The sequence below is a fragment of the Talpa occidentalis genome, unplaced genomic scaffold (assembly GCF_014898055.3).
Source record: "Talpa occidentalis isolate TD23 unplaced genomic scaffold, MPIMG_talOcc4v2.1 talOcc4.2, whole genome shotgun sequence".
NCBI classification, from domain to species: Eukaryota; Metazoa; Chordata; class Mammalia; order Eulipotyphla; family Talpidae; genus Talpa; species Talpa occidentalis.
The window spans coordinates 101057928-101081795 of NW_023602073.1; the positions used below are offsets into that span (position 1 = coordinate 101057928).

General features: G+C 35.2%; 1 protein-coding gene and 1 long non-coding RNA gene across 6 annotated transcripts in view; one reads left to right on the top strand and one right to left on the bottom strand.

Moving 5' to 3' along the window:
• The window catches only part of LOC119252710 (uncharacterized), a 53535-nt gene that overhangs the window by 8651 nt on the left and 21016 nt on the right, over positions 1-23868 (bottom strand). Inside the window, exons 8-9 of one of the 5 annotated variants that reach the window (XR_008553295.1) lie at positions 8129-8185; positions 2102-2244 (exon numbers count right to left, since the gene is read on the bottom strand). The exons of 1 other annotated variant lie outside the window; for it this stretch is intronic. This is a non-coding gene — a long non-coding RNA (uncharacterized LOC119252710). Of the gene's footprint in view, positions 1-1378; positions 2245-8128; positions 8186-23868 lie in introns of those variants that run through there. 3 more of the 5 variants (XR_005126898.2, XR_005126897.2, XR_008553296.1) reach the window with 3 other exon arrangements.
• UFL1 (UFM1 specific ligase 1) overlaps positions 8537-23868 on the top strand; it is a 31665-nt gene continuing 16333 nt past the window's right edge. Inside the window, exons 1-9 of the mRNA XM_037520124.2 lie at positions 8537-8696; positions 9824-9969; positions 11036-11064; positions 11725-11822; positions 13630-13744; positions 14395-14525; positions 18304-18362; positions 18747-18893; positions 20443-20618. Coding sequence (XP_037376021.1) covers positions 8620-8696; positions 9824-9969; positions 11036-11064; positions 11725-11822; positions 13630-13744; positions 14395-14525; positions 18304-18362; positions 18747-18893; positions 20443-20618 — 978 coding nt within the window. The 5' untranslated portion in view covers positions 8537-8619. The remainder of the gene's footprint in view (positions 8697-9823; positions 9970-11035; positions 11065-11724; positions 11823-13629; positions 13745-14394; positions 14526-18303; positions 18363-18746; positions 18894-20442; positions 20619-23868) is intronic.

Sequence of the window (23868 nt, forward strand, 5' to 3'; positions counted from 1 at the left end):
CTTCTCTTAATTCCTGAGGTCTGAGAAATTAGGATCACTGTCTGATTCTCCTTGCACAGTTGCCCCATTTAGAGAGATTTCTGATATACTCCATTGGTGACCCTATATTCTGATGCCACTGCCCAGAGGTCTTTCTGCATGAGACTATTTCTCAGAGGTATATCCTTACTCTGGAATGGAAAATGTATTTGATACCAGGTGCCAACACTGATATATTGTTAGCAGCTGACTGGAACATTGTTTGAGAAGGATTCTGAGGATTCTGAGGCATTTCCAGGCTTAGTAAGACAAATGCCATAATTGATTAGTGGTCTACCCTGGGTGCTAGAAGAAAGAGTGTTTGCTTATTTGCTGTATATTTGCTGAGTGAAATCAATTGGAATTGCTATAGTCAAACAGATGCAGAGCAAGACTATAAATGTTTAGTGCATGTAAAAAGAGACAGAAATGTAGCTACTATGACGCATAATAATTCATATCAGCAATATCTTCCTCATAAGCAAATTTATCTGCTTAAAATATTAGCACAGATTTTAAGATTCAAAGAAACAGATTAAAGAAACAGAAGAATTACCTTAAAGGTTTGCAATATTACTAAATTCAAAGAAACAGATTAGTATAAAGAAATATAAGAATTGAAAAGCTTCTGCACAACAAAAGAGACATTAACCAAAACAGAGACACCCTACTGATTGGGAAAAAATCTTTGCACTCCAGTCAACTATTAAGGGTCTGATTACAAAGGTATACAAAGAACTCACATGACTGAACAAAAACAAAACAAACAATCCAGTCAAGAAATGGACAGAAGAACTTAAGAGACATTTCTCCAAAGAGAAAATGAAAATGGCCAACAGGCATATGGAAAAATGTTCAACATCCCTTATTATCAGGGAAATGCAAATAAAAACCACATTGAGATACCAACTTACACCAGCAAGAATGGCACATATCAAAAAAAAAAAAAAAAAAAAAAAAAAAACAAGCAACCAGAAATATTGGCAAGGATGTGATGAAAAAGGAACTCTCCTATATTGCTGGTGGGAGTGCAAACTGGTCCAACCACTATGGAAAGCTTTCTGAAGGTTCCTCAGTCTACTAAAAAGTGGAGCTACCATACAACCCAGCAATTCCACTATTTGGGAATTCCAATACTTTGGGTAGGGATCTACCCAAAGGACACAAAGACATTGATTCAAAAGAACACCTGTACACCTATGTTTATTGCAGCACTATTTACAATAGGTAAAATGTGGAAACAACCCAAATGCCCGAAAATAGATGAGTAGATCCAGAAGATGTGGCATAGGGGCTCTGCAGTGGTGCAGCAGGTTGAGCACAGCACTGTGAAGCTGTCTGCAGCCTCTGCAGTGCCAGTTTGATTCCCAGCTGGCCAGGGAGAATCCCACATGGTGAGGCAGATCTCTCCTGTTTCGCCCACTGCTCCCCTCAGCAGTGCTTTAGGTTCATCTGCCTGTTCTGCTCCCAGCTCTGTCTCTGGTGAATCCTCTCACCCTCCTGCGACTCTGGCCTGTACCCCAGTGCTTGTATAAATAAAATAAATTAAAAAAAATAGATGTGCCATATACACATAATGAAATATTATTCAGCAATCAAAAAGATAAACTCATGCCATTCGCAGCAATGTGGATGGAACTAGAAGGAATTATGCTCAGTGAAATAAGCCAGAAGGAAATAGAAAAATATTGCATGGTTTTACTTATAGCAGGAATATAGGGAAACCAAATAAGACATCAGTGTAAAAAAAATAATAACAGTGCAAAACACAACAATGCAAAAACGGACAATTATAAATCCAGAGATACACTGCAAGGGAGGAGGAGGGAGAGGGATCAGAGGGCGGAAGGGAGGAGCACAGGGGACTGAGTTGATGGTGCATGGGTACACTAGTGAAGGAAACTATATGGGGACTACACCTGAGGGAGTGGGGGGAAACAAATATTGTTTAAAAATTAACAATGATGATGGGCCCCCCTGGTGGCGCAGGCGGTTGAGCACCGCACTGTGATGCCATCCGCAGCCTCTGCAGCACGGGTTCGATCCGGGCCAGTAGGCGAGAATCCCACATGGCGAAACAGACCTCTTCTTTCTCGCCTGCTGCTCCCCTCAGCAGTGTATTTCGTCAGTCTGCCTGTTCTGTTCCTCACTCTGTCTCTGGTGGGTCCTCTTGCCCTTCCGTGCATCTGGTCTGTACCCCGGTTCTTGTATAAAAAATGGATAAATCTTTAAAAAAAATGAACAATGATGTAAAAAAATAATTAAAAAAGAAATATAAGAATTACCTTAAAGGTTTGCAATACTTATAAATTTGTAGCCATTTTTAATTTTTACATGAGCCAACTACTCTTGATTTGGGCACTTGTAAGATTTTGGCCAGAACAGATTTTCAGAAACAATATCAGAATTTAGGAAGATGAATTTTAGAGATGCCAGCTATGGCTCTTGACAACTTCCAGATATTGGCACTACTGCTGCAGTGTGGCATCTGCTACAAATCCTCAATTTCTTTATAACATATTATCTTGCTGTTATAATTAATAGTTATTACATGGAGGAAGAAGAGGATGAAAATGGAGAGAGGAGAAGAAGCAAGAGAAAAAGAAGGAAGACACAAGTTGCTCCTGGAGATTTGAGCCACTGTGAACCTACCCTGCCTGACAGGATGCACAGACACTACATATTTCTTTAGAATTCATCCCTCTGACAATTAGCTCCGCACACCATACTGTCAGCAGTGATACAAGCTGGCAATAGAGTTCTTTAAATCACATTTTGTTGATGAAATAGGGGAGTTTTCAGCTCTTTTGAAAATGAGGGCCAAGCACTGACAAGAACACTAACTTGTTCCTTTGCGAATTTGCCTTTCTGTCATTTTGCCTGGGAGTTATACTTTGGAGAAGTGTACGCAGGAAAGCAAGTGATGCCTGGAGCTAATAAATCTGCCTCTAAATACAGCATTGTGAAAGATTTGAGGGAAAGTAGCAGAACCAGGAAAGACTAATATAGAATGTGTTCCCTTGGAAACATATAACTTAGTGCTTTAGGACTTTATATAGATAAATATAATTTGCAGTAAAGTTTTCACAAAACGTGGCTCTAAAATGAACTTCTGGGGCCTCCCCTGGTGGTGCAGCAGTTGAGCGCTGGGCTGCGAAGCTGCCTGCCCCGTCTGCAGTGCCGGTTCAATCCCAGGCCACCGGTGAGGGTCCCACATGGCACGCAGACCTCTCCTGCCGCCCGCTGCTGCCCTCAGCAGTGTACTTCGGTCCTTCTGCCTGCTCTGCAACCTGCTCTGGCTCTGGTGAATTCTCTCACCCTCCCACACTTCTGACTGTACCCAGTGCTTGTATAAATAAATAAATAAATCTTTAAAAAAATAATAAAATAAAATGAACTTCTGACAATAGAACCACAACACTAGTGAGAAATAAATGGGGGAGGGGAGCATCAATTCATATTGAACCTAACAGCTTACAAAGTATTTACATGCATTTCATTCCATAGATAGGACTCAAAGACTATACCAATGAGAATGTGACATGAACCATAAGCAATGTCCATTACTGATTGATCTTCTGATAAAGGTAAAAGATCACAATGAGCAGAAACTTGCTCCCTCACCCCTCAAACAAAGCTGCAAATATCAAAAGGGAATTTTAAACCTCACTTTGAAATAAAAAGAAAATGAAAAATATAGGAATGCAGAAAATATTCTAAAATAAATTACTAAGGCCATGACTTTTTGGGATTTAGTTGGAGAAAATGTCAATTAGTAGGAAAAAGTATGAGGTCCTTAACCTAAGTCTTGGGAAATGTACTCCTAAAATTCATAAATTTGAACTCTGGAATTCCATAAACAAGGTGGCATTCCACCATCTTCCCTAAACAAAAGGAGAAATATGGTATTTTAAGAAAATCATACTCAAGGGTATATATTAGCTCTCTTTCATAAAACAAATGTATCAGACTATTAGCTATCTTTAAAGCCTCCTTGAACTAATTTTATTTAAAATCTAGATTTCTAGTATTTTAGCGTCACCAGTTTATCACAGCAATGTACCTTTGATTCTGAATTTTGTTAACTTTAGTAAAGACTTTATCATTGTTATCAAATGTATAGATGACAGGTGGTCACAGAAATAACAACACTGAATAATATATCTAATTTCTGAGATAATCTCATTCAGATAGAATAGTTTGTTCTTTTTAGTATCCCCAAAGCATGCTACTATGCCTGGCATATAGACCTCAAACTCTATTTGTTAAAAGGATGAATGAGTGAATGAAGGGGTGAAAACTAAGAAGATGAAAATTTATCAAATGAAATTTATTTGTTCAGTTACAGAATAGGTTAAACCTAGTTTGATAGCAATTTAGATAAATACCAGTCAGAAACAGTGCATTACTAGCTCAATTTAAGCCAAGAATTCAATTAACAGAACTATAATATCTAGGGAAATTAATCTCACTGACATCTGCTCTAGGCAGACTATGTGTAAAATACTAAATCCCTTCTGGGAATCACTTTCTAAAGCTGACAATGACAAAGTAGAGTACAATAAGAAAGAGTAGCCAGAATATCTAGAGGTGTGGAAACCTTGTTAGGAGATATAATTGAAGGATCTCAGGTGTTTAACATGGAAAAAGAAACTGGGAGGGACAAGTGTCAAATAATTAGAAAGCTGTCATGAGAAAGATATTAGAGTCATCCTGTCGATCATTCACCAAAAGAACATGGAAGCTACAGAACAACAGACCTTGTAAGAAGGAGGAAGGAATTTCTAACAGATCTGTCCAAAAATGGACGTGTCTACTAGCAAAGGGAACATTTCATCATTTTAAGTGTTCAAGCAAAAGAAATCTGCATAGTCTATAATTCTATGATCCCGCAGTGAATCGCCACCTCTTTCTTCACTTACTCATAAGGTAGTCCAGCAAACTGACACCATGGCAGAAAAAAAAAAAAAAACCCTCTTAAAAGTCACAACCTCTTTGCTCTAATAATCAATGCATTATTTTCATTTCCTTTCAGTCTGCAGGGGTACGAACTATACCATTCCCTGTACCTTCTTGCTTCCTTTATTTCTACTTCAATTTCACCTTCCTTTTTCTGGCCTTTTCTCCCTCTTCTTCCACCCATAAAACATAGTGGTTTCCCAAGGCATGGATGCCTTTTAATTATAGGATTTAATTGCCATTTTTGATGGTGAGATTGTGAAATCTCTACAATAATGTCAGTAATGTAATCAACACTGTCATGTCTTTCCCATTTCTCTATAATGACAAATTATAAATACTGACTTCTTTGATAACACTCATTTTGCAGTTAAGTTTTATTTTCCTAGTTGAACTGGAATAAGAACTTCAAATTTTGTTGCTTTGTTTTCCTAGTTAACAGGAGGAAATCCTGAAAATTTCTCCAAAGTTTCTCTTGGAGAAGCTTTACAGAATCATATCTTTTATCAGTGAAACTATCAATCCACATTACCTATGACAGAAAATTTTATTTTAAAATAATAAAACTTTGTTTAATTTAAATCATGTACCTAATGACATAATCATTTACCCGGTGTGGCTGAAAAGGCCATGAGCCCTTTTCACATAATGGATATGTCAAAATTTAAGTTTCTAGAAGCTATTAGAAATATTTCTAGAAAATTCAAATTGTATTTTCCAAGTCTACACCAAGATTGTTCTTCAAAGTCTTTTGTCTTCTGTGTTATCATTATTCTGGTCTTACATTACTTAAAGCTCCTCTACTCTGTACCAGATGTTGGCCAACACTGAAATATTTCCCATTCAAATTCATATTCCTAAATTAAAATAGATAAAACTACAATTGGGGCATATGATTGATTGGTGAAGACAGTTGCCTTGAGTCTCATGATTTCAGAGTCTGAAGAAATGTGTGCTCTTTTCAAAGGTCTAGATTGGAACTCTTCAATAGAGTATTCGGTAAAGATGAAGATGGTTTGCTATACTCTTATAAGAGAGCCATGAGTAACTATGGCTATACAACATTTGAAACATGGATATATTTACTGAAGGACTTACTTTTAAATGTTATTTAATTTTTAAGACTTTATTTTTTTCAGCATATTTAAGTTTACAGCAAAATTGACAAAAAACTATAGCGATGTCCCACATGCTCCTTGCCTCCATCTATATACAGACTCTTCATTATCAAGATCTCCCACTAGAGTGGTACATTTTTTATAATTAATGAACCTACAAGGACCCATCATAATTACTCAAAGTCCCTGGTGTTCATTAGGATTCATTTTTAGTGTCATATATTCCATGGGTTTGGAAAAAATCTATAATGATATATGCCTATCATTATAGTATCACAGAGTATTTTCACTGCCCCAAAAATCTGCTGTGCTCTGCCTGTTCATCAACCCCTGCAAATAACTCCTATTCATCAACCCCTGAAAATACTGCCTCCTCAACCCTGCAAACACTGATCATTTTAATGTCTCCATAGTTTTGGCTTTGCCAGGCTATCACATAAATGGACTCATACAGTATGTAGCCTTCTCAGATTTGCTTCTTTTACTTCGTAGTGTACATTTGAGGTGCCTCCGTGTATTAATGACTTGATATTTCATTTCCTTCTAGTGATGAATAATAAATATTCCATTGTTTGGATGTTCCACAGTTTACTTATCTATTCACCTACTGAAGTACATCTTAGTTGCTTCCAAGTTTTGGCAATTATATATAAAGTTGCTATAAACAATCATATGGAAGTTTTTGTGTGGGCCTGAATTTTCAACTTCTTTAGTAATACGAAGGAATGCAACTGCTGGATTGTACTGGAAAGGTATATTTAGCTTTGTAAGAAAAGTGCCAAATGGTGTTCCAAAGTAGCTTATCATTTTGCATCCCCACCAACAAAGAGGTCTTTCACCAGCATATGATGTTTCCAGAACTCCACATTTTGGCCATTCTCACAGGTATATAATAGCTTTAATTTACATTTCTCTGATGACTTAATGATGTGGAACATCTTTTGATATGCTTATTTGCCATCTGTTTATTTTCTTTCATAAGAAGAACTCTATTAAGGTCTTTGCCCATTTTTAAATTTTGTTGCTTTCTTATTGTTGAATTTTAAGAGTTCTTCATGTATTCCAGACAACATTCCTGTATTGGATGTGTCTTTCGCAAATATTTTCTCCCAGCCTGTGGCTTGTCTTCTCATTCTCTTGACATTGATTTTGGACAGGGCAAGTATTTTGTTTTTTTAAAAAGTTCAGCTTATCAATTATTTCTTTTCACGGGTCATGCCTATTGTATCTAAAAAGTCATCACCATACCCAAAGCTACCTATCAATAAGTTACCTGCTAGGAGCTTTACAGTTTTGCACTTTACATTTAGATCTATAATTCATTTTGAGTTAGTTTATGTGAAGAATATCAGGTATGTATCTATATTTTTTTGTTGTTGAAATGCTGTTCCAGTACCATTTCTTCAAAAGGCAATCTTTGCTTTCTTTGCCAAATATCAGACAACTATACAAATGTGGATATATTTCTGGACTCTTATTAAACTGATTTAGTTTCTTGACATCCATAAAATAACTTGCTGGGATTCTAACTGGGATTGCACTGACTCTATAAGTCAAGTTGGAAAGAATTGATGCTTTAGCAACACTTAATTTTACTATTCATGAGCATGGACTATCTCTCCATTTATTTAGTTCTTTGAGTTATTTTCTCAAATTTTGCAGTTTTCTTCATGTAGACCTTACATCTTCTGACAGACTGACACCTCTTTTATTAACTCTAGCTATAGAGCATGGCGTTAAAAGTATTTTTTTAACTTAAATGTAAAGATAAAAAGGGAAAAAGAAAGAAATATCGACTTTTTACTGATCTCAATGTAGGAGAAAAGCAAAATAAACTTGCTACTGGCTTCTTCCATTTCATCCACAACCACATTTATAACCTTAGTTTTAAAGTTTTAAACATTTTCGCATTATATGACTAACCAACTTTTCCCTTAAAATAGGAAAGGGTCTAGAATACATGAAAGCAACTCAACAGTCTTTATGATACCCAAATTGTTCATCTTTGTGCAAAAAAAATACAAAGTAATTACCTTCAGTAATGTCCTACACACATCGCTCTGGGCCCAGGTAAGAATTAACACCATTTCCTATATAAAGGGGACAGTACATTTGGTTAAAAACAGCTAGAGATGTGGGAGAGGCTCTTTGCAGGTCCAAGCACATCTCTTCCCGACCCCTCCCTCCCAAACAAGAGGGCAGACGAGGGGCGGGGGAAAGTGATGAACTTGATCCAAAACACCAGGAATTATGCAAACATAGACCTGAAGTAACACTCTACTAACTTGACGCCATCCTGCAGGACTCCCGCAAGACGCAGAACATGAGCGACGGCAGCGCCAGCACCGAGAAGGTCGCCCCGCCCTCGCGCGGGGGGCGAGGCTGAGCGCCTCCGCGTCGCGCGCCGTATTTGCGTCGGGGGCGGAGCCTCTTGTCCCTCCGCGCGGTCCGTTCCGCCTGGCCTCCCGCAGGCGTAGGGCTGACGTGTCTGCAGTTCCTCGGCGGCGCAACGCACTCGGCAGTGATGGCGGACGCCTGGGAAGAGATCAGGCGGTTGGCGGCTGACTTCCAGCGGGCGCAATTCGCAGAGGCCACGCAGAGGTGCCTGATCCTCTTCATTTTCTGGTTCCGAATATCCTCTAGGCGGCCACGCCAGTGTCTGAGGCCGCAGATTTCTGGCCCGAGACCCCAGACTTTCTCAGCCTGTCATCCCGCCATCCTTTCTCCTTCCCGAAGTTGGATTGAGGTTCCGAGTACAGTTCTCGCGGGGAAGCCCACAAGCTACTACACCCCAAAACTCTAACCCTGCCCCGCCTGGTGCTGGCGCGCCCCGCACCCACGACGGCCTGGGCTAGTGGCTTCCAGCTGTCTTAGTGTCCGTCCCATACCTGTCACCAGGTCACTGGGGCATCACTGCCACATTATACACTTGCTGACTTAGACTGAGCTCGAAAGGAGGGGCTAACCCCAAAGTAACAGCGTTTCGCAAATAGTACGTTCACTCTTGCCTTTTTGTCCACCTGAACAGATGTGCTGGGCCACACCCTTGGGCCCTTCTGTTAGTTGTACGAACTCCAGGACACTGACGTTTCTTCTAACACCACTAACTTTTTGCTTTTTTACTTTGTGCTGTTATAGAACACATTTAATGCTAATCGAATTCTTTTTTTATACAGTGATTACTTTCTTGCCTTCGATATTGTTGTTCTGGGGCTGAAGACATCCTTCAATGTTGTGTTTTGTATCACTGAGAGCAAACTAGGGCACCTGAGTGCTTGAAGTAACTACAATTGCAGTTATGGTTTTCCTAGGACAGGCAATTTGCAGTTAATCTAAAACAGAATTCTGGGTGCTTTATTTTTAAATGAATTGAAACTGGAAGTTGAAAGAAAAGTAGACCAGTTTTTTTTTTTCCTGCTTAAATTATATGTCCACACTCTTCTGTTCAGATTTGAAGATTAGAAGGAGACCTGGAAGAAAGCAAACTTGAAATCTGTAATAGGATGATTTCATCAATTAAGTGCATGATCTCAGGACATGCAAATCTGCTTATTCCCAAGAGTTTAACTTATTGAATCAGTATTGCTGTATTAGTGAAAGATACAGATTTTGTAATGAACTAATGGCACTTTGTGCAAACTTCGAAGGTCTGCTTTCATACATTCTGTTTATTTTATTGATCCCCAAATGTATCAAGTGTTTTTTAAAACTTTTCCTGTTTCTTTTAGATTGTCAGAGAGGAACTGCATTGAGATTGTGAATAAATTGATTGCTCAAAAACAGCTAGAAGTAGTTCACACACTTGATGGGAAGGAATACATTACACCAGCCCAGATTAGTAAAGAAATGAGAGATGAGCTACATGTCCGAGGTGGTAAGTGACTCCTTAGTTTTGTTTTGTTTTGTTTCTTTCTGGTTTTTTGAAAAGAGGGAAACTTTTAAAACCATAAATTATTTGGAGGTTATTGGACATCCTACTCAATTGTTAATACAGTAAGCTACCTTAATATTTTTAACAAATTCAGGCAGACATAATACAATTTAAATGAAGTCAAATATTATCACTTTACAAAATTGTATTTTTTGAGTTACGTATTCTATGTGAATTAATCAGTTTTCTTTTCATAATGTATTAATTTGTCCGTGACTTAGAGGAGGATACTTAGGTGCCTGTTATCAGGTGGTAATTATGAAGGGGGAACAGGGATTTTAAAGGATTATATATTCTTGAAATTCATGATGGTACTGCAGTGCTTTTTCTTTAAAACTTGCCTTTTTAAGTATCTTTAAATTAGGAAACTCAATTCAATATGGTACCTCACCTATTACATTTTAAGAAATGTTATTACACATACACAAAGTTTTGATTTTCCTTTGTCTTTTTAAAATTTGAACGAACCACTATGCAAAATACTATTTCATTAAAATAAAAACACTACTATGAAAACTACTCTTTAAATCTTATTAGACATACCCTTGCTTTTTTTCCAATCTTCTTACCTAGTGCTAATAAAATGTTAGCTATGATTTGAAAATTATAGATATCTTTAATTAGGAATACTTCACATTTTTTGCTGATAGGTGGGAAAATACTTCTAATTTCAAATAATTGAAAAAGTTCAACTAAATTTAATTGTCCATATCTTGGTCACAGTAGATAAATTCTGAGTTCTGAAGAGAGATAAATATCCTCCATTGGTCTGACCAACTTGTATATTAGTTAGTACTTGTAATTTATCTTTTGTGACAAAATTTTGAAATTAATATCTATTCTGTCATGAGGATTTATTCAGCTAATAGTTTGTATTGGACTGTGACTCTATGTCCTTTGTTGAAAGAGGATATAGACTGTCCAAAGTGTAAATCTGTTGGCATTTACAGGTCTTGATGGTATGTACTTTATATGTAATCTAAAATAAATGAATGTCTTGTCTTTTAAGGTCGAGTTAACATTGTTGATCTACAACAGGTAAATTTTAAACTTATAAAATATCCTTTTGCTTTCACAATTTTTTATATGAATTTTTTCAGTGTCTTTAAATGTATTCACTAACAGTGGTATTATATTTTCTATGTTTGTAAAGAAATAATTGCATAAATAATCCTCACTAATACACTGCATCAATAAGGTTTTTTTTTTTCTCACTGACTGACTTATTGTTTATTCTTTACCGACTTAGTAGTCATTTTGTGTAATAATAGGGTTATGTGATTTTGGGAGATAAATCACTAGTTTGTGATTACTCATTTTTAGTATGTGGAAGTATTAGAGAAATATAAAAAAGGTAGAAAATAAATTTAGAAAATATATGTATACCTATTATCAATAAGATACACTATATACAAGAAGCTGGTGAATCTTGTATGAAATGGTGACTGTCATATGAAAATGTAATTCTCTGCTTAACATACTTTCCTAGCATGCAAAGTGTAATTATTTCAAACTGAAAGTAAATAAGCAATAAAGCCTCTAATTTTTTATTTATTGACCAAGGCTTTTTTACAATATTCCAAATCAATTTGAAATTCATCTAAGAGTAAGTTTTTGAAAAGATAGTTTTAAATATATAAATTCAAGCCTATTAACACTATGAATTTATCACTAATAGAATTTGTATTTATTTTATAGGTAATTAATGTGGACCTGACTCATATTGAAAATAGAATTGGTGACATCGTTAAATCAGAAAAACATGTTCAGCTAGTGTTGGGACAATTGATAGATGAGTAAGTGTAATACTTAAGATCATTTTGTCATTACTTTATTGTTCAAATTAGAATAGTTGTAGCCGTGTCACCATTTTATTTAGAACTCTTATAAAGCTGATCTTTACTATACAGATCATTGTACTTAAAAAGTAAGTGCTTAAAAGAATATACACTGAACCAAGGAAAATCTCTTCAATAAATGGTGCTGAGAAAATTGGACTGCCACATGCAAAAGAATGAAACTACACCACTATCTTCCAACATATGCTAAAATAAGCTCAAAATGGATGTAAGATCCTTACTTGGATGTAAGACCTGAAATCACAAAACACAGAGAAGAAAAGATAGGCAAAGCACTCCATAACATAAACTTCAGAAATATCTTTGTGGCCTCTCTCCAGCAGCAAGAAAAACAAAGGAAAAAATAAATAATAACTGGTTCTGCATCAGACTGAAAGCTTCTGTACAGCAAAAGGGACAGTCACCAAAACAAAATGCATCTGACAGGGGACTGATATTGAAGAGTTATGAAGAGCTCATACAAAAAGAAAAATAACCCAATCAAAAAATGGGCAGAAGAGCTAAATAGGCACTCCTCCATAGAAGACATGCAGATGGCCAACAGGCATAGGAAATTATGTTCATCATCACTTATCAGTGAAATGAGATACTACCTCACACCTTTGAGATGGCATATATATATTAAAAAAAAAAAGTGCTAAGGAGGGTGTAGAGAAAAAGGAACCCTCTTACACAGTTGGTGGGAATGTAGACTGGTCTAACCACTATGGAAAGAAGTGTGGAGAGTACTCAAAAGACTGAAAATGGATCTACCATATGACCCAGCAATTCTACTCCTAGGTATATAGCCAGAGTTCAAAAGCACTAATTCAAAAGGAAACCTGCACTTCTATGTTTATAACAACACTATTTTCAGTAGCTAAGACATGGAAACGACCTAAATGCCTCAGAAAAGATGAGTGGATCAAGAAGATAATGGTGTACACACACACACACACACACACGCACTCACGCACACACACGCGCACACACAATGGAATATTACCCAGCAGAGAGGAGAAATTCATGTCATTTGTGTAACATGGATGGAACTTGAAGGGATTATCCTAAGTGAAGTGAGCCAGAAGGAGAAAGATAAATACGAGATGGTTTCATTTATATGTGGAATACAGAGAAACCAAACAAAGGATTAGAAAAAGAGACTTTTAAAACTGATTCCTGAAAGCTGACCATAGATCTGAGGCACCAGGAGGGGAGGGGGGAAGGGAAGGGAGAAGGAGAGCTGGATGGACTATGGTGGAAAACTATGGTGACCACACCTGAGGAGAGAAAACCTGTATTATAAAAAAACAAACTAGATTGCAAAAACAATGTACGTTATTGATTAAGAAAAAGAAAAAGAGCTAAATTTTAAAAAATAAATGCTTAACTGTGTGGGCTTAACTTAATTCATGTACTTGGAAATATTTTTTTCTGTCATCTTAAATCAATACGAAACATAATATTTTTAATCTTTACTATATGATCTTCATTCTGAAAACAGATTTGTTCCAAACATACTAATGAAAAATGATTGCAGAATTTCCAGTGTTAAAAAAATGCTGACACTCATAATTTGATTAACTTTATATTAACTTTATAGTAATGAGAAAAAATAATTATCAGAATGAGTGATGGTATTCACCTATCATACCTCATTGCAACATACCTTTTGGGGCATACCTTATTGCAACAGAAATTGAACATAAAGTGGAAAATCATTACTCCTAATTATTTTTTTCTTTGACTTTTTTTTCAATATTAGGAACTATTTGGATCGGGTAGCAGAAGAGGTAAATGATAAATTGCAAGAAAGTGGTCAGATAACCATATCAGAACTATGTAAAACCTATGATCTTCCTGGAAACTTTCTGACACAGGTATTTTTTCTTGGTAATATAATGTATCTTTTTAGGGAAATAAACATAGAATTCTAATGGGAGGAGAAGACTGGACTTTTTCTTATTGTGGGTTTTTTTTTTTTTTTTTTTGGCAAGTGTTTGTGACTATTAATGTTGTAGAATAATATTTGGGAGTTAATTCTTAATACATTGATGGCTATGATAAGATCATTTATGGAATCTTCTGGTCTATAGTAAGATGTGTTACCCATTGTACACTATGGTATACATATAGTATACCACATAGTATACCATATAGTATACCATAGTGCATAGGCTTATATAATGGAAGGATTCAAGTTACCTATATCTAGAATATTGACTAATCATTTTTATTTAACATTAGAAATATAACCCTTATAAGCAAGAGCACTGTCTTTCAAAGTACCAGCAATTTGACTCATTCATTTCTTGGTTCTGACATGAGATTATAGATTCCTGGATCCTAAATCTTTGTTTTAGCTCATATAGCTTGTGAATTTATAATGTGAATATTAAAATTCCTCCATCACATTTCTCAGTACATCATCATGACACAACAGCAGCATGACTTTGAAGAATATTCAAATATAAATACAGGTATAGTTTTGTTCTTTCAAATTAATAAAAATTTGCATCTTTATCCCCAGGCACTAACTCAGCGACTAGGTAGAATTATTAATGGACACATTGATCTTGATAACAGAGGAGTAATTTTTACTGAAGCTTTTGTAGCTCGACATAAAGCACGTATCCGTGGGCTATTCAGTGCCATCACCCGGTAAGCATGTTTCAAAAGTATATATTTTTACAATTTTTGGTCATGGTTAGCATTTCCTTTCCTAACAGCTGAATCTTGTTTTAGCATAATCTCATTCAGGACTCTTAATGAATTTCTGTGAAACAGGAGCTCCAGAAAGTAGTCACATTCTCTTCACATCTCCTTCACCTCCCTCCCTGTACCATACTTTGTGGCTGCAAATGCACTTCTGCAGAATACCCAAATCAATATATAATGTCACCCTGTGATCATGTAAAGAACATGTAGTTTAAAGTCAGAAGAAGCCTTTAGGTCATAGAACTGTGATGTAATAACCATGTAACCTTGAGCAGATTAATCAATCATGAGTTTCCTTACCTCAGATGTGACTGGATGATTTTAGGACCCTTTTTACTAAATACACTGTACAAACGTTCTAGTGACTAACAGTGTTACTTTCAAGATCACTTTAACTTTCCTGAAATAAGAATTACTAATGTGTTTAAATCTATGTGTGGAATTAAGAAAACCTGCATTCTCATTTGCCCTCTCTCCTGTGTCATTGACTTTATCTCAGTGATTTTGTGTCCTACCATGCTTTTATATATATCCTAATTTCTCTCATTTTACAGCAAACCTTCTGAACCCCATAGTCTATTCCATATACCATCCTGTTTGTTCCTTTCTTTAGACTGTCCTTTCAAGAGTTTATGTCTACATTTATTATCTGAGTTTTCTTAACTTCTCAATTAACCCATCTGGGTTTTACCACTTATCATGAAATCTAGTAGATACTGCCTATCGTAGTTTACTTTGCAGCAGTACTTAACTACAGTTATTTCTTTCTTTTTGAAATGTTACCTTTTTTTTTTAAGACACCACACTTTACAGTTCTCTTTTTATATCTTTTTTCTAAGTCGCCTATTCTAGATCTTCCTCATTTCCCTAACCTTTCAAATTTTATTTCAGACCTTCTTTTCTTCTCAGTCCAGCACTATCTTCTTGAGTAATTTTACCTATTAAAATTCAGTCTCATACTAACTACTTAGCATCGCTACTAAAATGTTTTACAAGTACCTCAAGTTCAACATATTTAAAATAAATTATTATCCCTGAACCAACCTGCTCTACACTGCAGCTGAATTTATTCTTCCACTTGTGTTTCTACTACCAATAAATGTTACCATCTTGTTTGTTTTTTTTTCGAGAAACCCGGCATCATGCTTTTATAACCTTTCTCTTTCCTCCCCCACTCCCATTTCCAGAACCCAAAATCTTTTGAATTCCATATTCTAAATATATAGGTATTCTTTACTTCTCTGATATCACCATTCCTACCACGGGTCCATTTTTCACCAGGATTATTTTATTAACTTTCTAACCATCTCACTATGCTTGCTTACTACATTTCAGGAACTATTTTTTATTGCAGCCATAGTGGGTTTTTTAATAACTTTCATATATTTTTTACATCATTTTTCATTTTTGCACAATGTATGCATTTGCAGCCATAGTGATTTTTTTATTGAGCATCTAATGCAGGCAAGACTCTGGTGTAGTAAAAACTAGATTAGAAAGGAGAGCTTGCAATGTAATGCAACAAATGACTGACATAACATCCCATTATCACAAATACTTTAGTCTGTATGTCCAACAAACAAAGACATTTATCTTATATAATACAAACATCTAATCATCCAGTGCTACCACCCAGTTCTCAGATCCCACTCACATTTCACCAGTTGTTGCCGTAACATCCATAAGAATCAAGGATCCTGATGAGAATAATATACTGCATTTAATTGTCATATCTCCTTAGTCACTTTCAACCTGCACACTTAACTTGATCTTTCCTTGACTTTCATGACCTTGACACTTGAATATTACAAATAGTTATTTTGTAGAATATTCTGTTTTGCTTATCTCTCATTTATGTTCCAGCTTTCTTCCCTATGTGAAGGCCCTCCTTACCCCACATAGACTTTGAAAGCTGTACCAATCACCCACTAATACAAAAAATGCTCACAGTTGATTGTTGGAGAGCAACTAGGTAACTGAGTGATAGGAGTAGAGGGGAAAGTATTCCTGCAACTTTTTTGTACCCTCTGCATTTATTACTTAGTAAATAATTCTAAAAATAATTTTTCCTGTCCTTTTTTCTTTGAGTAATTATTGTTGAAAGTATAGTTATCATCAGATGCAGCAAACATATTTTTCTGACTCATGGTAGCCCTGAGTTTTTCTGTATGGAGATATTATCAAGCCATGAAAGAAAAAGAATATTTGAGCCTCACAAGATGTTGCAAGGCTATGTGGTAAAGAGTGTTCCCTTTATGTACCATATCTTCATATTTGCCCCTTAAATATAAGGAATCACCTTACTTTTCTGGTCTTATCTTGAGAAAAACACCTGCATCTCTGATTAAATAAAATGAATTTATGTTGTTGTTATAGGATACTAGAAAGAAAGCAATAAATATGTAGAAGTGAGATATGTAGGTATATCAAACTATGTTGTATTACAAATTGAAATAAAAATGCAGCAGCTAAAGTTTCATTGTACAAAAAAAGCTAGAAATTTTGTGCAATACAAAGCAACATTTATTGAACACCCACAGTATTATTTACCCAGAAATTTTAAGATACAGTCTTTTAAGGAGCCCTCTGTATTTTTGTAGAGATGTGCTCAGGTAAAATGGAACAGAAAACACACAAAAAAATAAAACATGGAAGGTTGTACTAATTATAAACAAGGGAGAGCAAACTTCACACAGCTCCTTAGTGAACATAATCGGTTTGGGGAACCAGTAATTTAGTTGAAAGACTTGGATAAAAAATTTAGTAAAAAAAAGAATTGATTCACATAAGGATTTAGTGAAAGTAATAATTTAGTGAAAAATTCCCTTTATTTTCAACTGCTCTCCCAACTTTATCATAAAGAAAATTTATGACACTTTAATTAATAATAGGGAGTTAAGTAGTTGTAATAACATAATAGTCTCTTAATTATATAGTTAAAAATAAAAAACAGACTAATAAACCTAGGTCAGCAAACAGGCATAATGACTTAAAATGTATTGGGAAAAAAATTATAGCTAGGGAAAATGTCTAGATCCTGTTCTTTATGGTTTCCTTAAAAAAAAAGTTATAATTCCTATACAAGGGATCTACCCAAAAGAAATGCAAATGTATGTTCACAAAAAGACATGCACACAAGTACTCATAGCAAGTGGCACTATTGTTTTTATGTATAAAATTGGTTTGATTTATGATCTGTAAATTACACCTTATTAAAGCAGCTAAAATAAATGCTAGTCATTACAGAAAATACTAATAAACAAAAGAGAACATTTTAAATGTATTCCCCCCAGTCATCCACCTGGGAATATATCATTTTAGATTCCATATATGTATATCATATATGAATGTAAATACACATACTGTTATTTTCCTATGACATTCTCTTGACTATTTCCTAGTAGAGAAAGAAACTTCAGGACAGTAAGAACAGAATTAAGAAATCAAGCACACAAAAAAAGGGCAAGACAGACAATAAGGTCACTAAATCTGAGATGAAAATTTGATGGGAAGGTAAACTGTTTCTGGACTGAGAAGACATACCAATTTCTTGCTATTTCAGTAGTATAATTCTGGTTAAGGATGTAAAATTTGGTGGGTTTTGCCTACATTTTTTTTCTTTTAAATTATTTGATGTTTTACATTAATTATCCTAGTTCCTTTAATTTTAAACATGTGTACCTCTATAATAAGAAACTTTTGTGTTTTTCTTTCCATAAAGGCCTACAGCTGTGAATTCCTTGATTGCAAAATATGGATTTCAGGAACAGCTTCTTTACTGTGAGTTTGGTTTAAATCATATCAACTGATGGCTGAATATTGGTATTGTAAAACTCACCATTTTAGGGCTTAGGCTATGTTTGCCTTCTCTTCCCAACCAGAAATGCCATGTAATTTAGAACATGACAGAATGGAAAACTCACCAGTCACCAAACTTATATTATTGCCTCATCTAATCTTAAAACTTAATGTAACTAAAATATTTATGGTTGAAATAGGTTCTCTATACCAGTTTCCATTATCTGTTTATCTTTCACATCCTCTAAACATTTAATACTGACTACACCCTGCCCCAGGAAGGGAATGAAAAAAATACTATATCTTATCTGCTTTTTAATATTTATACCTGCTAATTTATTTCTATTTATTTGGTTTTGTTTTAAGCTGTACTTGAAGAACTTGTTAATAATGGACGCATACGAGGCACTGTGCTTGGTGGGAGGCAGGATAAGGCAGTGTTTGTCCCTGACATCTACTCCAGAACACAAAATACCTGGGTGGATTCCTTTTTCAGGCAGAATGGCTACCTGGGTAACTAATTCTTTTTTTTTTTTTTTTTTTAAGATTTATTTTATTTATTTCTGCATACAAGAACTGGGATGTAGGCCAGAGGGTGTGTGTGTGGGGGGGAGGCAGGTAGGGGGGTAGTGAGAAGATTCACCAGAGACAAGAGTGGGGAGCAGAACAGGCAGATCTATTGAAATACACTCCTGAGGAGAGCAGTGGTAAGACAGGAGAGGTCTGCTGCACCATGTGGGTCAGCTCCCTGGCCAGGCATCAAACTCATGCTGCAGTGGCTGCCAGTAACCTGATAGTGCTGGGACTTAACTCCTGGCACCACCAGGGAGAGCCGCATTTTTTTTTTTAAACCAAAACTTCTTTTTAATAATAAACATATTAATAAAAGTGTTTTTACTAGCCCTGAGACTACACACATACTTTATTCTTGGCCAGAGCTTACGGTTCTGTCTGAATATAAAAGTAGTCACACTGCAGCTTGTTGTGGGCCTTGGAATCAAGTTTAACTCCATAGTGAATGAACAGGTTTAATATAAAAAACTGAAAACTGATGTTCATTATTACTAAACTTCCAGTAATATAATTATACTATGCAACTTCAAATATTTTTAATTCATAAAAAAATTAAGTTTAGTCTATCTTATTTTATAAAGTTGTTCAGTTTTTCAGTTACATCATCCTGAAATATTTTATTACCTTACAAATTCATTTTTATTAGGTATCTAACAATTCAGATATATTGGAATTATTCTAAATTCTGTGTCTAAATTTCTGAGTAAGTCCTTTGAATAAAGTAGTTTGATTTAATTCAATCATTGATATTATTAGCAAATACATATAGATATATGTAGCTCACTTACTGATCAATTTCCAAGTTAAACCATGGAAGAAATTAGTTGTTTTCTCAATAATAAATCTATAACATATTATTAGTTCTCAAACAGTTTAAGTTAATACTAGGATACTGGGCTTTGCTTGTGTTTTCTTGAATTTCTATAAAGTACTTTTGAGTTTCTTCAACCATGGACTTGGATTGGAACCTTCTTATAATTATTATCCTTAAATATGATTACTTGTGAATGGAGAGAGTAAGGTATAATCTCCAAAATGTTAATGGTTATAAGCTTATGTCTTATTTTCTACTTGTGTTTTTTGTGCTAAATGTTTTACTAATTTAAGTAAGAATGGATACTTACATTTTGTCGTAAGTTGGCTGAAAAAAAATTTGAAAAATAGATTCCATTCCTTTAATATAATTGATTCCAATTTGTATTTCTTTATTTGAATTGTTACCTTCCCAATCGCCTACTTATACTTTTATTGCTCTGTAGTTCTCATGTTTACTTTTGACCCTTCAATTGAAGAAGTACTGAAACAACTGGAATTGAAATGCTTGAACCACTTTTTCTATAGATGTTTAGTGACAAAAGCATGGGAAGTTAACACAGTGAGGGAATAGACTGTTACATTTCTATGTTTTATTCTTTTAAAAATATTAGTATACATTGCATAAGGTGTGAATGATTGACAGTTCTATTCCAACTTTGTGTTGTACTTCCAGAATTTGATGCCTTATCCAGACTTGGAATCCCAGATGCTGTGAGCTACATAAAGAAAAGATATAAGACTACACAACTTTTGTTTTTGAAAGCAGCCTGTGTTGGTCAAGGACTTGTGGATCAAGTGGAAGCATCAGTAGAGGAAGCCATCAGCTCTGGAACATGGGTTGATATTGCAGTATGTTTTATCCTCTTAATTTTTCTTTAAACCAGGGTTAACTGTTATTTCACTAGTATATGCCAATTTTAAGAATTAAGATACATAAATATAATCTTGGGTTTAGAGGCAAATTTTAGCAGTCATTGGTGTAATAACAATAGTCTTAATATTTTATGATTAAAGATTTTTATATATGGGTGAACAACATCCAGAATTTAATAAATCTCAAAACAAATAACAAACAATATAACGTCATATGAATACTGCCATACAGAAATTGATATTTCTCACAATTTTATCCAAGTATTTACAGCTTTACTAGCATCAAGTTTCATGTAGCATTTGTTTACCCTATAGTAAATTAATCTCTGCCAGTGTATTAACACAAGCTGCTTTAGCTGTGATAGTATTTTATTTCAGTGTTCAATGATGACCTGCCTTAATTATGCCAAAGATAAACAGTAAGTGAAGAGAGAAACAAGACACCAATCCATTTACTGGTCAGAACTCAGACTCCCTTTATAAAGCAGAAAATTCCTTATTTTGGATACCCAAGTTCCCAAAGTTTCCACATACAAATATTTATTAAGCAAATTTATATATATATATATATATTTTTTTTTTTTTTACATTTTTCATTTTTGCACAGTGAATGCATTTTCATCTTGGTTATAGTCCCCATACAATTCCTACCCCCCTTATTTTGACCATAATCCTTCTCCCCTACCCCCCACCCTCTGAAGTGTGTCTCTCATCTATAGTTGCTTGTCGATTTTGATTTTTACTTTATTATAATTAGTCTTTTTCCTGGTCCCTTATTTAGGTTTTCTAAATTCCTGCTATGAGTGAGACCATCCAGTATTTTTCTTTTTCTTTCTGGCTTATTTTGCTGAGCATGATCCCTTCCAGCTCCATCCATGTTGCTGCAAATTGCATGAGTTTATCTTTTTTGATTGCTGAGTAATATTCTATTGTGTATATGTACCACATCTTCTTGATCCAATCATCTATTTTGGGGCATTTGGGTTATTTCCATAGCTTAGATATTGTAAATAGTGCTGCTATAAACATAGGGGTGCAGGTGCCCTTTTGAATTAATGATTCCATGTCCTTTGGGTAAATAGCTAGGAGTGGGATTGCTGGATCATATGGAAGCTCCATCTTTAGCAGGTTGAGGAATCTCCACACAGCTTTCCATAGTGGTTGGACCAGTTTGCACTCCCACCAGCAGTGCAGGAGAGTTCCTTTTTTCTCCACATCCTCGCCAACATTTGTTGTTGCTAGTTTTTTTAAGTATGTGCCATTCTCACTGGTGTAAGATGGTATCTCATTGTAGTTTTGATTTGCATTTCCCTGATTACAAGTGATGCTGAACATTTTTTCATATGCCTGTTGGCCATTTGCATTTCCTCTTCAGAGAAGCTACTTTTTAGCTCTTCTGCCCATTTTTTGACTGGATTATTTACTTTGTTTTTGTTGAGACTCTTCAGCTCTTCGTAGATTTTTGTGATCAATCCTTTATCATTAGTGTTGTGTGCAAAAATGTTCTCCCAGTCAGTGGGGTGTGTTTGTTTTGGTTACTCTCTCTTTTGGTATCCAGAAGCTCTTTAATTTGATGTAATCCCAGCTGTTTATCTTTGCCTTCGCTATCACTGCTTTGGGTGATGAGTCTTTAAAGATGCTACTGAGGTGTATGTCATGTAGTATTTCACCTATATTTTCCTTCTATATATTTTATGGTTTCAGGTCTTATGTCTAGTTCTTTAATCCATTTTGAGTTGAATTTTGTGCATGGTATGAGGTAGTAGTCAAGTTTCATTCTTTTGCATGTAGCAACCCAGTTCTCCCAGCACCATATATTGAACAAATTTTCTTTGCTCCAATGCATATTCTTTGCTCCTTTGTCAAAGATTAGTTGACTGTAAATCTGTGGGTTTATTTCTGGATTTTCTATTCAGTTCCATTGATCCATAGTGTCTGTTCTTGTTCCAATACCATGCAGTTTTGATTATATGGCTTTGTAGTATAGTTTGAAGTCTGGGAGTGTGATGCCTCCATTCCCTTCTTTTATATTTCAGGAGAGCTTGGCTATTTGGGGTTTTTGGTGGCTCCATATGAACTTCATCAATATTTGTTCTATTTCTTTTGAAGAATGTCATTGAAATTTTTATTGGAATAGCATAGAATCTGTAAATTGCTTTTGGTAGGATGGCCATTTTGATGTTAATTCTTTTAATCCATGAGCAGGGGATGTCTTTCCATTTCTTTGTGTCTTCTTCTATCTTCTATTTAAGTGTTTTATAGTTTTCTTTGTATAGGTCCTTTACCTCTTTTGTTAGGTTTATTCCCAAGTATTTGATTTTTTTTGGTTTCAATAATAAAAGGGATGGTTTTCTTGATTTCTTCTTCAGATTTATTGTTTGTGTATAGGAAGCCTACTGATTTTTGTGTGTTGATTTTGTATCCTACTTTACTAAACTGATTGATTAGTTTGATTAGTTTTTCTGTGGTGTTTTGGGGGTTCTCTATGTATATTATCATATCATCTGCGAATAGTGATAATTTGACTTCTTCCTTCCCTATTTGGATTCCTTGTATGTCCTTCTTTTGTCTTATTGCTCTGGCTAGGACTTCCAGTATTATATTGAAAAGCAGTGGTGAGAGTGGACATCCTTGTCTTGTTCCAGATCTTAATGGAAATGCTTTCAACTTTTCACCATTGAGAATGATATTGGCTATGGGCTTGTCATATATTGCCTTTATGATATTGAGGTATGTTCCTTGTATCCCAAGAATTTCAAGGGCCTTTATCATAAATGGGTGTTGTACTTTGTCAAAAGCTTTCTCAGCATATTGATATTATCATATGGTTTTTATATTTCTTTTTGTTGATGTGCTGGATTACATTGATTGATTTTCTGATGTTGAACCATCCTTGTATTCCTGGAATAAATCCTACTTGGTCGTGGTGAATTATCTCATGGATACATTGTTGGATTCTGATAGCTAAAATTTTATTGAGGATTTTTGCGTCAGTGTTTATTAGAGAAATTGGCATGTAGTTTTCTTTTTTGTGTGTTGTCCTTGTTTGGTTTTGGTATTAGTGTAATGTTGGCTTTATAGAACATGTTTGGTATTTTCCCTTCCTTCTCAATTTTTGAAAGAGTTTATGTTTTGAAGGATAGGCACTGATTCATTTCTGAATGTTTGGTAGAATTCATTTGTAAATCCATCTGGTCCTGGGCTTTTGTTTTTGGGGAGGGTTTTG